The sequence below is a fragment of the Eriocheir sinensis genome, chromosome 26 (assembly GCF_024679095.1).
Source record: "Eriocheir sinensis breed Jianghai 21 chromosome 26, ASM2467909v1, whole genome shotgun sequence".
In the NCBI taxonomy this organism is placed as follows: domain Eukaryota; kingdom Metazoa; phylum Arthropoda; class Malacostraca; order Decapoda; family Varunidae; genus Eriocheir; species Eriocheir sinensis.
The window spans coordinates 18,721,645-18,737,928 of NC_066534.1; the positions used below are offsets into that span (position 1 = coordinate 18,721,645).

Consider the following 16,284-nt stretch of genomic DNA (forward strand, 5'->3'; position numbering starts at 1 on the left):
TCTTATGAACTTTTGGGCGAGGGTGAAAAATCCTCTCAAGTTTTTAAGAGTCTGAGTGGGCGCGAGGGTGAAGGTGCGGCGGGCGTGGCAGGGGCGGGGGCGGGGTGGGGTGGGGTTTAATTACAGCCCCATTGAGGTGGTGCTGAAATTTGAGTGTTCATCTTTTTACCTTTTCACAGGCTCGTCACCCCCGCCGCCGCCTCCCCGGCAGCAGGGTCGAGGCGGCGGCGGCGGCGGCGACGCCTTTCAGTCTTTCACTGTTTGTTTTTCTAACGTTGACTTTCTCTCCTGCAGGTGGCGGGGCCGTCGAGGGGCGTCGGCCGCTCAGGGCTTGGGAGGCCCCGCGCGTGGGCAGCGAGGCCGTGTGGGGGCGTGTGGGGCACAAGCGGTGCCCGGCCGGCCCTGTGAGGGCCCATAGTGCTCACGCCGCCGCGCTGTGCTTCAGATGCTTCGTGACCGTGAGTGTGCGGCGCTAAACCGTGAGTGTCGCGTGTGAGTGTGTGCGAGTGTCGCGCGGTGATGGCGTGGCCGCGGCCGCCCGCCCTGTGAGTTACTTGTGCTGCACGTGACGCTGAGCCATGGCGGAGGGCGAAGACGCCCCGGGTCAGGGGCCGGGCTACCCGCGGCCCTTCTCCAGCGTGATCCAGCCCTCGCCCTTCACCCACGAGCGCAACATGGCCGCCCACAGACTCTCGGACTCCAGGTTTTTCTTCTCCGAGCGGCGGCTGTCGCAGCTCTTCAACGTGGACGCCTGGACGGAGGAAGGTGATGAGCCGCGCAACGACTTTGCCGATGAAGTTGGCACGGGCCACGAGCCGCCCCCTGAGCCCGCCCCCCGTGCCTCCTACTGCCCCCCCTCCCCCGGCACCCCAGGGGACCAAGGCTCCCACGGCTCGGACCCCCACTACACCCCCAGCCTGCGTGAGTCGTCCCTCTTCTCCACCCTGGGCTCGGCGTGCCACCACGACCCTAGGTTCTCGGCCGAGGTGGCCCTGGACATGGCCCGTCTCTCCACCATCAGCGGCGGCTCAGCGCGCTTCAGCTCCGGCCGCCTGGATGACGATGACGAGGACGAGGACACGTACGGCGGCGGCAACAACGGCGACGTGACGCCCACGCCGGGCTCGCCGGGGTCGTGCCGCAGCTCCCGCAAGCTGTCGTCCCGCTACTCCCAGATGTCCACCCTGGCGGACTCTCTGGCGTCCTCGGGGCCGCGCTCGTCCCTGCCCTCCGTGCTGTCTGACCTGGCCGGGGAGGTGGACGGCGTTGCGGACCTGCTCACGGACGACGACGAGGGGTTGGGGCCGGGGCCGCGGGTGTGGGGCGGCGAGGAGGTGGTCAACTGGCAGGAGCGGTGCCTCGAGCTGGAGCTGTCCCTGCAGCGCTTCAGGGACCAGGCCGGCAAGATCAGGGAGCTGCTGCGTGAGAAGGTGAGTGTGTGTGTGTGTGTGTGTGTGTGTGTTGCTATTTTCGACTGTGTCGGGGCACCTGCCAGGGCCACCGCGAGACTTGGAGACACGGGCGCCGCCAGACAGTCTCGCGGCGGCCTCAGCGCCTCGCCAGCGCCGTGCCGTGGCGGCATCTCGCCATAACTCCCTCGCGGTGGCTCGTAGCCTCCCGCGGCGGCACGGCGATCACGAGGCGTCGGATAAAACCTTTATGGCGAGAGTCTCGTAAATCCTGGCCAGACATTTCCCAGAATATTGCATCAGCGGCGTGTTGGCGGCGGGGGGGCCGGCGGGGCCGCCGGGGCTGCCGGGCCCCGCCGCCGCTCCCGTAATGAATAAGTGAACGCCGACGGTAAATATTCCCACCGAGCGCCGCCGCCCCGGGCGTGTTTACATGTTTACTAATTACCCGCACAAAAGTGGCCGCGGCTTTACATCAGGAGTCTGGCTTTCAGGCAACTGCCGATTTTTCCCGCAAACCGGAAAGCCAATAAGCCGCAGGACGCTCGGCTGGACGCAGTAAAAGAGAATCGTTTTGCTTACGTATTCTTCTCATGGCGGACGGAATGTTGCCTCATAAAGAGTGCCGTCCTGTGGCCGCCGGATGGACGGGCTATGGTGGTGGCGGGCTGGCTGGCCACAGCGGCAGGGGAGCCGTGATTATGCTGTGTGTGTTTGTGTGTGTGGAGGGTGAGGGGGTCCTTGTATGACGGACATCATCATTCTCGGGCTCTGAACACACACACACACACACACACACACACACCTGACAACAATTGCCTTGGCCGTCCATACAGTCAGTCGCCTCGTCCACTCGCCGCCCACCCGCCGCCTTCGTCTCTTCAGTCTTCACCTTCACCGCTCCCCTGGTGACCTTACTCTCCTTATCTTCCAATGCCTCGTCAGGCTTACTCGGTGTTCTCTTCGCCGTCATGATAAAGTACGCGACAAAATTTACTTATTTCCACTTTCCTAATAGTCATCTACGAAAAAAAGAACGTATACATGTCACCGATACTGTAATTACTATCGCTGTCTCACTAAATTGACGAAAAGACCTTATAGAAAACATGTATCTATGGAGAGAAAGGAGGAAGCAGAAGAGAGGAAAGGAGAATGGGATAAACCTTCAGACGAGAGGAGAATGGAGAAGAGAAAAGCACAGATAAATTAAGTAAGAGATGAGAAGAGAGATGAAAGGAGAGTAGAGGAGAGAAGAGGATAACAAGTTGAAGAAGAGGAATAGAGTATTAAAGAGCGATAAGGAAAAGAAGAGTAAAGGGGAAAGGAGGAGATCTCATTAAGACGAAGAGTAGAGAAAAAGTGAGTAGAAGAGAGATAAGAGAAAAAACAGAGGAGAGAGAAAAAAAAAACCCAATGCGAAAGAGGAGAGAAAGTAGAAGAGAAATAAGAGGAAAGAATAGAGGAGAGAGAGAGAGAGAGAGAGAGAGAGAGAGAGAGAGCGTTGGTAATAATTAAAAAGACTAACTCGGCCTTTCATTATAATTATTAAGCTTAAAAAAACAAAGATACAACCGCGTGTGTGGAAGATTGCGCTTGAATATTCACTACCAGGGGGCGTCCGTCTCTCTCTCTCTCTCTCTCTCTCTCTCTCTCTCTAGGTCACCTGCGGCTGCCAATTAATTACCTGCAGCGCTCAAGGTGTGACTCGGTGATAAGGGGGGAGGAGGAGGAGGAGGAGGAGGAGGAGGAGGAGATAAGCACGCCAAAGCAACCAGTGTAAAGATAATTGAAATGTGTTGTTGATGATGATGATGATGATGATGATGATGATGATGATGAGGAGGAGGAGGAGGAGGAGGAGGAGGAGGAGGAAGAAGAAGAGGAAGAAGAAGAAAAAGAAGTTAGAGGAATAATGATAATAATAACAATAAAACAAACAACAATAGTAATAATAATAATAATAATAATAATAATAATAATAATCTCTGACACCTCAGGCTTACGCATCTACGCCTCACACGGCTTCTATCTGACCTGACCTTGACCTCGTGACCTCTCCGCCTTAAGGCCTCACCACCACCTGAATCACATTGTATCTTCACCCTTATCATCTGACTCCCCACGAGCCATACGAGTCACATTTCCTGGTCATGTTGTTCTTACCTGTATTCTCTTTACCTGTACTAATTGACTTCTTATTTACCATTTTTCCTTCTATTATTGTGTGATCTATTATATATACAGGTTCTTTTTTTTTCTGTAGTTAATTCGTTTCAGGGTTTAATTTCCTTTCTCTCTCTTTTGTTGTTTGGTATGTTTCTTGTTTTCCTTCTTTTTTTTGTCTTTTTTTTCCTCAGTGTGATTAAAATACGTTTCCATGATCTCGTTCTTTTCCTCTTGCGTGGTTAATAAATCAATATCTTCGTTTCCAGTCTAATATATTTCTACTATTGGTGTGGTTAAAAATGTCTCATATTTACTTTATTTACTCATGACTAAATCAATATCTTCGTTTCCAGTCTAATGTTTTCTTCTATTGGTGCGATTAACACATTTCCAGATTCACTATTTTCTTTCTTTTTGTATGTTGTGGTCTGATACTTTTCCAGGTTTATATTTCAGTGTATTTCTTTCAGGCAGTATGTTTTGTATTATATGCCTTTTCTTGTATTGCTTATTTGTATTGATGCGTAATACATATCCAATGCCTCGGGTCTAATGTGTTCCCCTTCTCTCCAACATTCTAGCATATAAGGGGAAAGGTATGTGAAGAGTAACGTTTCTCAGTGCTTTTTAGTATTTATCTGTCACGCACGCACTCACTCACGCTCTCACGCTCTCTGTTATACCTGGCCACGTGCTGCTCAGGCCTCACGCTGCAAGACACTTCTATACACACACAAGGCACTCACTCACGCTCTCACGCTCTCTGTTATACCTGGTCACGTGCTGCTCAGGCCTCACGCTGCAAGACACTTCTATACACACACAAGGCACTCACTCACGCTCTCACGCACTTTACTATACCTGGCCACGTGCTGCTCAGGCCTCACGCTGCTGGACACACCTTTACACACACTAACACACACCCGCGCACTCACACTCCTACACCTGTTGATCGGTACATTCTACACACCTGTATTTGCACACCTGTTGGTTAGGACACCTTAACACATCCTTACACACACCTGTTGACTGGTTTATCTTTTACACACGTGCTTGGATTCTTACACCTGTATATTTAGTCTATGTACACCTTCCCTTACATCCTAACAAGACATTTCATTACACTATTATCATTTGTTATTACCCTTTATTTACTCTTATTATGTTTTACTCTGCATATTTTTTTTTTATTGACAAGAGTATGCAATTAATTACTTCACTATGTTCTTGAATATATGGGAACTGTCTTGGTATAGATTACTCACGTGCTAGCAAAATACATCTAATAGCACTGACGTGAGCACTGTTATTGTTTTATGTATACCGTATATGTGTCATGACGTTAAACTTGCACCTTATCATAGTAGTCTTGGTCATGTTGTATAAATGTTCTGTGTTATTATTACAATCATCATCATCATCATTATTGTTAGCATGTATCGTTTCACAGCAAGGCAAACGTTAGTCATCTCTCAAACGTTTCCATTCGTTCCTCTGTGGTGTTTCTTGTTCCCAGTCTCGATATAAACGTTCCTTAGACTTCTTGGGTCCTTATAGTGGAAGATTTCAGAGCAAGCACATCTACATTTAATAAGACTTTCGTAGAGCCAGACTTAATATTTGAATGGGTAGTTTTATGAGCCTGGTGATGGTTTGACAAGACTTCTGCACCATGAATGTGAAAAAAGGTACTCATTAGAACCCGACTAATCTCCTTCCTTTGTGGCCTTTGGAGATATTTGTTGTGAGAGGCGAAAGCGTCTGAGAATGTGATAAGCTGAACGGCCCGGCCCTTCTCTCCTTCGACCATTGCTTTCTGTGAGTTGCTTCCTAGTCTGTCACGGTCTCTGTTCATCTGCTCTGTCCCCTCTCTCCTATATCATCTGTCCCGAACATTGGCATTTCTTACTTGATGTATTTATCGTATATTTATGTTTTGTGGATGAATTTAAGTTTACCTTTGTGTGTGTGTGGTGGTGTGGGGGGGGGGGGGGGTAAATATACTTAAATTAAGCAGTATATATTGTTTTTTTTATTCACAGGGTAATCTTATTTTCACGTTATAGAAATAGCATTAATCTTGATAACACACACACACACACACACACACACACACACACACACACACACACACACACACACACACAGTTTCTTGTTTCTCTCTCCTCCCTTGCCTTTATGACTTTTTCCTCTCTCCCCCCTCCCTCCCTCCCTCCCTCCCTCCCCCATCTCTCCCTTCCCCTCACTTTCCTCTTTCCTCCCTCCCTCCCTTCTCCTCCCTCCCTATCCCATCTCTTCCTTCCCCTCACTTTCCTCTTTCTTCCCTTCCTCCCTTCCTCCCTCCCTCCCTATCTTTATCACAGTGGTCTCCTCCCTTACCTCTCACTGCCTCCCTTTAGAATATTGGCATTTACCTTAATAATTTACCTCCCTTCCTCCCTTTCCTCCCTTATTCGGTATTCCCACTCATTTTGTCTCCCTTCGTTTACTGCCTTCTCCCCTCTGCCTCCCTCCCTCCCTTTCTGCTTCCTCTCCCCCTCCTCTCCCTTCCTTTCTCCATCCCATCCCTCCTCTCTCCCTCCCTATTTCAGTACTTTCCTTCTCCTTCCATCCCTCCATTCACTATCTCCCCCCCTCTCTCTCTCTCCTCTCTCTCCCTTCATTCATAACAATCACTTTCTCTACTTTTTTTTAATCTTTTTTCTTGTTCTCCTTTATTCCTTCCTTCTTTACCTCCTTCCTTCGTTCCTTCTGGGGTAAGTTTGTATGGGAAAAGGAGAGAAAGAAAGAGTGAGAAAGGAAGAGAGGGAGAAAGTAAGAAAGGAGGATTAGGTCAAGCTTGTATGGCGAGAGAAAGAGAGAGAGAGAGAGAGAGAGAGAGAGAGAGAGAGAGAGAGAGAGAGAGAGAGAGAGAGAGAGAGAGAGAGAGAGAGAGAGAGAGAGAGAGTACAAAGCCCCTGCCCCACCTCTTAACCCTTCATTCCCTTCCCATCTCAACCCTTCACCTTTCTCGCAATTAGACGAACTTGCAACGAAAGTTTACCAAAGTTTCCCATCGCTGTCCGTCCTGTTACGACCCCTTCCTTGGCTGCATTCAGTAGGGGTAAGTAGGTAGGAGGCAGTCATACCCTAACCCCTGCCAACCCCTGCCAATCTTTCTTTCCCTGCCAACCCTTCATTTTTGGCCAACTCTTACCCCTGTCAGTCCTTCTTCCCCAGTCAATCCTTTCCCCTGTCAATCATTACCCCTTACCCTGCCAACCTTTCTTACCCTGCCAACCCTTCATTCTTGGCCAACTCTTACACCTGCCAATCCTTCTTTCCCAGTCAATCCTTTCCCCTGCCAATCATTACCCCTTATCTTGCCAACCTTTCTTACCCTGCCAACCCTTCATCCTTTGTCAACGCTTACCCCTGTCAACCCTTCTTTCCCAGCCAATCCTTTCCCTTGCCAATCACTACCCCTTACCCTGCCAACCTTTCTTACCCTGCCAACCTTTACCCCTGACAACCCTTACCCCTGCCAACCCTTCTTTTCCAGCCAATCCTTTCCCCTGCCAACCTTTCTTCCCTTACCCTGCCAACCTTTCATCCTTTGTCAACGCTTACCCCTGCCAACTTTTCTTCCCTTACCCTGCCAACCCTTCATCCTCTGCCAACCCTTACCCCTGCCAACCCTTCTTTCCCAGCCAATCCTTTCCCCTGTCAGTCACTACCCCTTAACCTGCCAACCCTTCTTCCCTTACCCTGCCAACCCCTTCCACTTCCTCTGCCAACCCCTTCCCCTTCCCCTGCCATGTCCTGCCCCTTCCCCTGCCGCCTTCCCTGTCAGATTGTCGCTTCCCAATTTTTGTTTCTCCTTTCTCCCTATTTTGATTTACTCTCCCTGTTCTCTCCCCTCTCCCATGCACCTCTCTCTCTCTCTCTCTCTCTCTCTCTCTCTCTCTCTCTCTCTCTCTCTCTCTCTCTCTCTCTCTCTCTCTCTCTCTCTCTCTCTCTCTCTCTCTCTCTCTCTCTCTCTCTCTCTCTCTCTCTCTCTCTCTCTCTCTCTCTCTCTCTCTCTCTCTCTCTCTCATTGTTGATACTTCTCTGTTTTCCTCCCCTTCTCCTTTTTCTCCTTCCTCCCTCCTCCTTCGCCTTCTTCTTTTTCGTCTCCCCTCCTCTTGTCACCCCTTCCCATTCTCCCCTTCTTCTCCCCTTCCAATACCTTGTCGCCTTCCTCTGCCAGACTGTCATTTTTGCGCGTTCTCTGTTTCCCTCCCCTTCTCCTCTTTTTCTTCTTCCTTCCTTCTCTGATTTCCTCCCCTTCTTGCTGTGTCGCCTTCTCTTTGTTCCTCCCCTCCCCTGCATCTTTGTCTCCCCTTGCCCTCATTCTCTCCCCTCCTATATCGCCTTTCCTCCCTTCCTTATCTGGTTTCCTCTCTTCTTTTCTCTTTTCTTGTATGTTCTCTCCCTTGTTTTATTACCTCCCTCCCTTTGTCCACTTTCTCTCCCCTTTCCAAACCCTGTTACCTCTCCCTGCCAGACTCTTTCACCCTTTTTTTTCTGCTTCCTCCCTTCCTTCCATGTCTGTTATCTCCCCTTCCCTGGCATCTTCTTTGTCTCCCCTGCTTGCTTGTGTTATCTCCTCCCCTTGTCTCCTTTCTCCCCATCCTTTCCTTCCTTTCTTTCTCTTCCTATATCGCCTTTCCTCCCTTCCTTGTCTGATCTCTTCCCTCCCTGTTCTCCCTTCTCCCTTGCATCTACTTCGTCCTCCCTGTTTGTGTTCTCTCCTCCCTTTCTCCCCATCTTCTTTCTTTCTCCTCCCCATCGTCTTTCTCTGTTCCTTTCCTTGCTTCCCTTCCTTCCTTGTCGCCTTCCTTTCTCCCCTTCTCTTCCTCCCTTTCTCATGCTCTCCCCAACCCGCCTTCTCGCCCTCCTCCTCCTGCTCCTCTTCCTCCTCTCCCTACCAACTCAAGACAACTTTCCTTGGCTACTTAATTTTAATTACTCCTCCTCCTCCTTCTCTTCCTCCCCCCACCCCTCTTCTTCTCACTAACTCCTTTCCTGCCTCCTCCTTGCCTCACTCCCCTCCTCTCACCCTCCCCTCCATCCTTCCCTCCTCTCCCCTCTCTCCCTTACTCCCTCCCTTTCCTCTCCCCTTTTTCTCTCCCTTCCTGTACTTCCTTCCTTGTTCCCGGCGTGGTAATGTATATATAGACAGAGGGACGGAGAAGGAGGAGGAGGAGGGGGTGGGGGAGGAGGAGGAGGAGGAGGAGGAGGAGGACGTCTCATAAAAGCTGGAGGCAAACACGTTGCTGCATAAATCTGTTTTGAGTGTGTGATGGCAGAGAGGCGGAAGTTTAAATTGAGTTAGGCCGGTGTGTGTGTGTGTGTGTGTGTGTGTGTGTGTGTGTGTGTGTGTGTGTGTGTGTGTGTGTGTGTGTTGGTCTGTTTTGCTTTTCATCTAGTGTGTTTATCTGTTATGAGCTATTGCCTGTGTGTGTGTGTGTGTGTGTGTTAATCGAGATCGTGATATGCAGAATCCTGTGTGTGTGTCTTAATAAGATAAACACACATAGACTCACGCACACACATTCTTCTGTACATACATGCACGCACACACGCACACACGCACATTAACATACAGCAAGTCATGGACATAGTTAAGTCGTCAAATTTAACCTTTGAACACACACACACACACACACACACACACACACACACACACACACACACACACATTCCTGTACATTCATATATATAAACATTGGTCTTCTTGTCTTTTAAATATTCGACAAACAAATGGAAAATAATCACCATGAATATTAGAAAACCACGAAGAATGAAGTTATTATATATATGAAGACATTTCTATAACATTTACCTAACCAGACTTAATAAGCTTTTCAGTACATTCCCCGTCACAACCCATCGCCCGTATCACAAGCTCTCCCTTCCCCGGCCATTCCCTCCCTCGCGGTCAGCCCCTCCAACCCTATCAGTGTGTCAGGCAGGCCCCGCTCCCTACAAACTTTTTTATGAACCTCTTTTTGCGGGTTAATGGCTACGTCCAACACATTAGTTTCCTCGGTTAGTTAGGTTATGGGGCTATTGTATGCTGAGAGAAAATTAGTGAGTGAAATGTGTGGAATTCTACGGAGGCGCGGAAGTCATTTTAGAAACTGCCGTTGGTTTGTGAATTGATGATGAAGTACATTTGAACAGAGCGCTCATAGGTTGTCCATGAAGATGTTGGGTGATTCATATTATTAATCCCTGTTTTTTGTGTATCTATAACAAAATCACTCCTAAACATCCCTTCCCTTCGAATAATATTATGTATTATTTGAACGAAAGTCATTGCAAATTGTCTCAACACTTTGTAGCGCGACTGTACATATTCTTAAACATCTCGAGGCTCGCACATTCACAATTGATTAGACTTTCGGAGAGGTTATGTCAGTATTTCAGTGGGTAGTTTTACGAGCTTAGTAATAGTTTGATGATTCCTCTGGACCATGAACGTTAAAATCACTCATGAAACCCACGATCGATAAGACTTTCGTAGAGGTTATGTCAGTATTTCAGTGGGTAGTTTTACGAGCTTAGTAATAGTTTAATGATTCCTCTGGACCATGAACGTTAAAATGACTCATGAAACCCACCATCGATAAGACTTTCGTAGAAGTTATGTCAGTATTTCAGTGGGTAGTTTTATGAGCTTAGTAATAGTTTAATGATTCCTCTGCACCATGAACGTTAAAATCACTCATGAACACTCAAGTAACCTCCTTTGTGGGTTACAATAATAAAAACAATAACAAAACAAACAGTAAACAAATATCGCACAATAACAAACCACCCAGTCAATTTAGTACCAAAAAGAAAACTAACTAAGCCATTTTAGGAAACACTAAATAAAATCTAGAAAGAGTCACATGAGCCTCGTAAAAAAAAAAACCGTGTGTGGCGGCGTGTAAGGGCTCGTAACAGAAGGGTAAAAAAATGCTGTTAACTGTGTCTAAGGCCCCTAAAACTAGACACTTGTTGTAGATAGATAGATAGATAGAGAGGTAGGTTGAGCAGGAGGAGAAGGGAAGGAAGAAGAGAGAGAGTGGAAGGAGACGAGAAGAGATATAGGAGAACATGGAGAGGAAGGAGAAATGAAGATAGGAGAGGGAGAGGAAAAGGAGACAGAGAAGGGATGGAGGAAAAGAGTGAGACGAAGGTTGAATAGAGATAGATAGATAGATAAATAGATAGATAGATAGACAGAGAGGAAGACACACACACACACACACACACACACACACACACACACACACACACACACACACACACACACACACACACACACACACACACACACACTAAGCACCAGAGATTACAGTGGAAATGAACGTATGTCTGTCCCTTTGTCTCCTCGCGGCCATTGTGGAGTGACCTTGACCCGAGAGAGAGAGAGAGAGAGAGAGAGAGAGAATGGTTCCCTCCTTCTAACTTAGTTTTTGTCCTTTCTTCCCTCCCTTTCCTTGACATTTTCCTCCTCTTTTTTCTCCTTCATCAGCCTCCTCCTCCTCCTCCTCCTCCTCTACTTCATCATTATTTTCCTTTCTTTTACTCTCATCCTCCATCTCGTATCTTTTTCCTCATTCTCTTCCTCTTTTTCGCCATCTCCCAATTTATCCTTTTTTTCCCATCTCCTCTTTCATCTCCAATTCTTTCTCCCCCTGTCTTCCATCTCTCCTCTCCTCTCTTCTCTTCCCTTGCCTCCTCCATATCTTATTTCTTTCATCTCCCTTTCGTCCTTTCTCTTCCTCTCTCTCCTCTTTCCTCCATACACATGTTTCTCAATTCTCTCTCTTCTCCCTCATTCTTCTCCCTCTCTTCCATTTCTTGCCCTCTGTTTCTTCTTCCTCTTTTTTTTCTTTGTTTTCTTCTCGTCTTCTCTTTCCTCTCTGTTTTCCTTTCCTCCTCCTCCTCCTCCTCCTCCTCCTTCAATTGATTACCTTAACATTCTAATTAGCGTGATTTATCGAGTCATATCCGCGAATGTGTTGCTTCCCTAATGTGCCGGGAGAGAGAGAGAGAGAGAGAGAGAGAGAGAGAGAGAGAGAGAGAGAGAGAGAGAGAGAGGGAAGAGAAGGGAAGATTAGAGAAAACACAGACAGACATATATAATTAGTTGATAGATAGATAGATAGATAGATAGATAACTAGTTGGTGATCACGAGTCTAACACATAATCAGACCGTGGGTGGCTTACACACACACACACACACACACACACACACACACACGTCATTGGGGACCCTTTCAAGAGGTGACGCGGCCTTCAAATTCTGCCTCGTAACCTCACACTAAGAACCTGCTCACCTTGGCGCCCCCCCCCTCCCACCTGCCCTGGGGAGGCGAACGCAGTGATACAGGTGAAAGATGATGAAATACGAAAGGATAGAAGGGAGAGGGAGCGGAAGAAGAAAGGAAGAGGAGGGCGAAGAATGTAAAAGATTGGGATATGTTTTGTGTATAATCCTGTTTGATAACGGGGCTGAAGTGTCGGCTCCTGCCCTTCGCTCCTCTCATTCCAGGGAGGGAGGGATATGAGAGGAGAGGAGAGGAGAGGAGAGGAGAGGAGAGGAGAGGAGAGGAGAGGAGAGGAGAGGAGAGAGAGAGAGAGAGAGAGAGAGAGAGAGAGAGAGAGAGAGAGAGAGAGAGAGAGAGAGAGAGAGAGATGCAAGGGGGGGTAAGGGAGGTTGAGGCTGTCAGCTAGAGTGCTTTTGAATTAATTAGCAATATAGTTTAGCGAAGGGAGCTGACGGGTGTTGAAAGAGGATGAGGGGGAGTAAAAGGGGGAAGGGGTGATGAAGGAGGGGTGAGGGGGAGTGAAGGGGGCTGACAGGTGTTGAAGGGGGTGAAGGTGTGTGAAGAGGGGAGGTGAAGGGGGTGATAATGGTTGGCGGGGGGCATTGTGGAGGCTGTGTGTTAATGCTTGAAGGATATTCGTTTTGATATGTTTTATAGAGCAAAGGAGACAGTTCAAGGGCGTAAAGAAAAATATGTATATAAAAAAGAGCCCGCTACTTACTGCTCATGAATAGAGGTCAAAGGAGTGGCCGAAAAGAGAGGTCAATTTCGGGAGGAGGTAATGGGAATGCCAGTAATAATAGTAATGATAATAATAATAATAATAATAATAATAATAATAATAATAATAATAATAATGATGATGACTGAGGTTAATAACGAAAGCAATAGTTCTTCTTTTTATTATTATTCATATTTTTCTTATTCTTGTTCTTCTTCTTCTTGTTCTTTATTCTTTCATCCCACCTTTTATTTCCCCCACTTTATCATATTTTATTTTTCCATCTTTCTTTATCATCTAAAAAAACAAAAGTCCTTTATCCTAACCCCCCACCACCCAACCACAATCACCACCTCCACCACCACCCTTACCACCACCATCACCACCTCCACCACCACCAGCGCCGCCGCCTCCGAGAAATCAAGAGTGCTTTGTGCCCTTAACTTTTCACTAATGAGCTGCATAAAACATTCTTCCGGGGAGTTTGTGCGCGAGAGGCGGCGGCGTAAGAGTCCGAGTTTGTGGTGGTGGTGGTGGTGGTGGTTGTGGTGAGTGCGTATATTAGTAGTAATGTTGGTTGGGGTGGTGTTGATCATGGGGCGTTGTGGTGGTGGTGGTGGTGGTGGTGGTGGTGGTGATGATGTTAATGCAAGCCAAGTGGAGTGGTGAAAGTGTGGAGAGAGAGAGAACCTCTCTCTCTCTCTCTCTCTCTCTCTCCCCATTCATCCCCTTCTTCTACCTCCTCCTGGCGTGGTCTGCAGCGCAAGATAATGGCGCCGAGACCTCTTGAGGGTTAATGGCGCCGACTTCTGGCCGGGAAAGGGGAAAAAAGGGGTAAAAAAGGGAAAAATATCGCCCTGTCCCCTCGTTTTAAGCCACTGGGGAACGAGAGGGAGGGGGAGAGGGGGGGAGGGAGCGTTTGAAAGAGAGAAGGAAAGGGGAAAGTGTGAGAGAGAATGGCAGAAAAGGGGACGAGAGAAAAGGGGAAGAGGAAGGAAAGGGTTGGGAGAGAATGGGAGAAAGGATCAGAAAGCGAGTGAGAGGGAAGAGAAGAGGAAGGAGGTGGAGGGAATAGGAGAGGAGAGAGAAAAGGGAGGAGGAGGAGGATTAGGAGGAGGCAAGGGAGGGGCGTTCAGAGTCTTAAAGGGAGAGGAAGAAAGGGGAAGGAAAGAGGATGAGAGGGAATGGGAGAGAAGGAAGGGAAAGGAGTAAGAGAGAACGTTATAGAAGGGAGGTGAGAGGAAAACGAAGATGAAGGAATGGGGGTGAGAATGAAAAGGAAAAGAGAAAGGGGAAGAAGAAGAGGAGGAGGAGGAGGAGGAGGCTAGGGAGAGGGGCGTTCAGTTCAGGTTGCGATGGCGTGAATTCATTTCCTTTTTGTACATTGAAAAGTCCTTCGGTAATGGCCCCAAAACCTTCTATAATGGACCCAAATGGACTGTGTTTGCAGGCGTGTGTCACCCCCAAGTGCTTGCCTCTGGGATATGTGTGTGGAGAGGGCGTGTGGAGGGGACAAATCGTGGAAGATAAATAGTTGTGGATATGTAGGTGGTTGAGGGACGAGGTGGTATGTGGATAGCTTTGGGTAAGAAGTGGTTGGATAATGTATATACGGGTGGAGGGACTTGTTGGTATGTGGATAGGTCTGAGTGTGAAGTGGTTGGATAAGGTCATGTAGTGGGTGTGTGGAGTGGATACGGAGTGTATATGTAGGGGGTGGAGGAACTAGGTGATCTGAGGATAGGTTTGAATATGAAGTGGTTGGATAATATTATATAGCGGGCGTGTGGAGTGGATATGGAGTGGATATTATATGAGTATGGATAATGTATGTTCCCTGTATATGAGATTGCCGCGAACCACTGCTATGTTACCTGTTAATAGCCACATCTAATATTATTTTTTACTTGTTGGAAATGACTTAGTGCAAATGGGGCAAGGAAGGAGAGAAAGGTGATTGGAAGCGAAGTTAGTGGGATTAAGCAAAGGCGAGAAAGCGGTATAGAAGATGATGTTTGTTTTTGTGTTATGACTTGTATATCTTAGTAATCTCCTCCCGAAATTGACCTATCTTTCGGCCACTCCTCTAACGCTTTTTAGGAGCAGTGAGTAGCGGGCTTTTTTTCACATTTCTTTCCTTTTTTTATGCCCTTGAACTGACTTCTCTGCTGTAAAAAAAAAAGATCTTCCTCTTCCTCCTCTTTTTTCTTCCTCTTCCTTCTTTTTCTCCTTCTTTCCCCTTAGTTTTCTGAATCCGCCTTTTCTTCTTCTTTCTCTTTGTAATCCTATTCCTCCTTTTCGTCTCTTCCTCTTCTTTGTTTTTCTATTACTTCTTCTTCTTCCTTTTCCTTCTCCACCCATATTTCTTCACCTCTTCTTCCATCGCCTCTTCTCTTTTTTTTTGTTTTCTTAATTCTTCTCTTTTCCTTTCTGTACCCAAAATTCTTAACCTCCTCCTCCTCCTCCTCCTCCTCCACCCCTACCATCTACAACTCGAAATGACCTCACCACCAAATATCACACACACACACACACACACACACACACACACACACACACACACACACACACACACACACACACACACACACACACACACACACACACACACACACACACATGCTCCCTCCTTAACCCCACCTCTCCCCCCCAAAAAAAAATCTCCCCACCAAATAAAATAAAAAAGGGAGAAAAAAGGAGACAGGGAGAGTATCTTGTATTCTCCCTCGCCGAGTATCCCTTAAAGGAGGCTCCGGGGAGGCCCTCAGAGTCCTGCGCGGCCCCGGCAGGACACCAATTAGCGGTTAAGGGCTCAGGTAACAAGGCGCCCGGCAGGTAACGAGCCCAATTACACCTGGGAAATATCGCCGCCCAGGTAAAGGAAGGGAAACAGTTGGTGAGACGAAACGGGGGTGGAAGGGAACGGGACGAAACGAAACGGGAACGAATCGGAGGTGAATAGGAACGAAACGGAGGTGAAGCGGATATGAAAAGGGACCAAACGGGACGAAACGGAGGTGAAACGGAGGTGAAACGGAGGTGAAACGGAGGTGAAACGGGAGGAAACGGAGGTGAAACGGGAGGAAAAGGAGGTGAAACAGGACGAAACGAAACGGAGGTGAAACAGGACGAGGAAAAACACCGAACTCACTCACTGTAAATTTCTATCGTAAAGTCAGGTCGAATGTGTTTTTTTTGTTTTTGTTTCCCTCGTTTTCTTTCTTGTCATTATTTTTGATTGACTCGGGAACGTTCTTGGCCGAGTGTGTGTGTGTGTGTGTGTGTGTGTGTGTGTGTGTGTGTGTGTGTGTGTGTGTGTGTGTGTGTGATCGTTGTGATTCTCTTTTGATTTCCTTTCTTTTCCTTTTTTTTTTCCTTTTTTCATCTTTTCCTCCTTTCCTCTTTTCACTTAACCTTCATCTTCTTCTTCCTTTTCCTTTTCTTCCTCCTCCTTCTTCTTTTTGCTTTCCTCCTCCTCCTCCTCCTTCTCTTTTTCCTCCTTGTCCTCTTTCTCTTTCTCCTCCTCGTTCTCTTTCTGTTTCTCCTCCTCCTCCTCCTCCTCCTCCGTTGTTCTTTATCTTCCTCCCCGACATCCCTATTTACCTCTGAATAATGATATGCAAGTTTAAATTGAAG

General features: G+C 47.7%; 1 protein-coding gene across 1 annotated transcript in view; it reads left to right on the plus strand.

The window, feature by feature from the left end:
- The first annotated feature begins 204 nt into the window (after positions 1–204).
- The window catches only part of LOC127003856 (uncharacterized), an 85,288-nt gene continuing 69,208 nt past the window's right edge, over positions 205–16,284 (plus strand). The window contains exon 1 of the mRNA XM_050870947.1: positions 205–1,430. Coding sequence (XP_050726904.1) covers positions 579–1,430 — 852 coding nt within the window. The 5' untranslated portion in view covers positions 205–578. The remainder of the gene's footprint in view (positions 1,431–16,284) is intronic.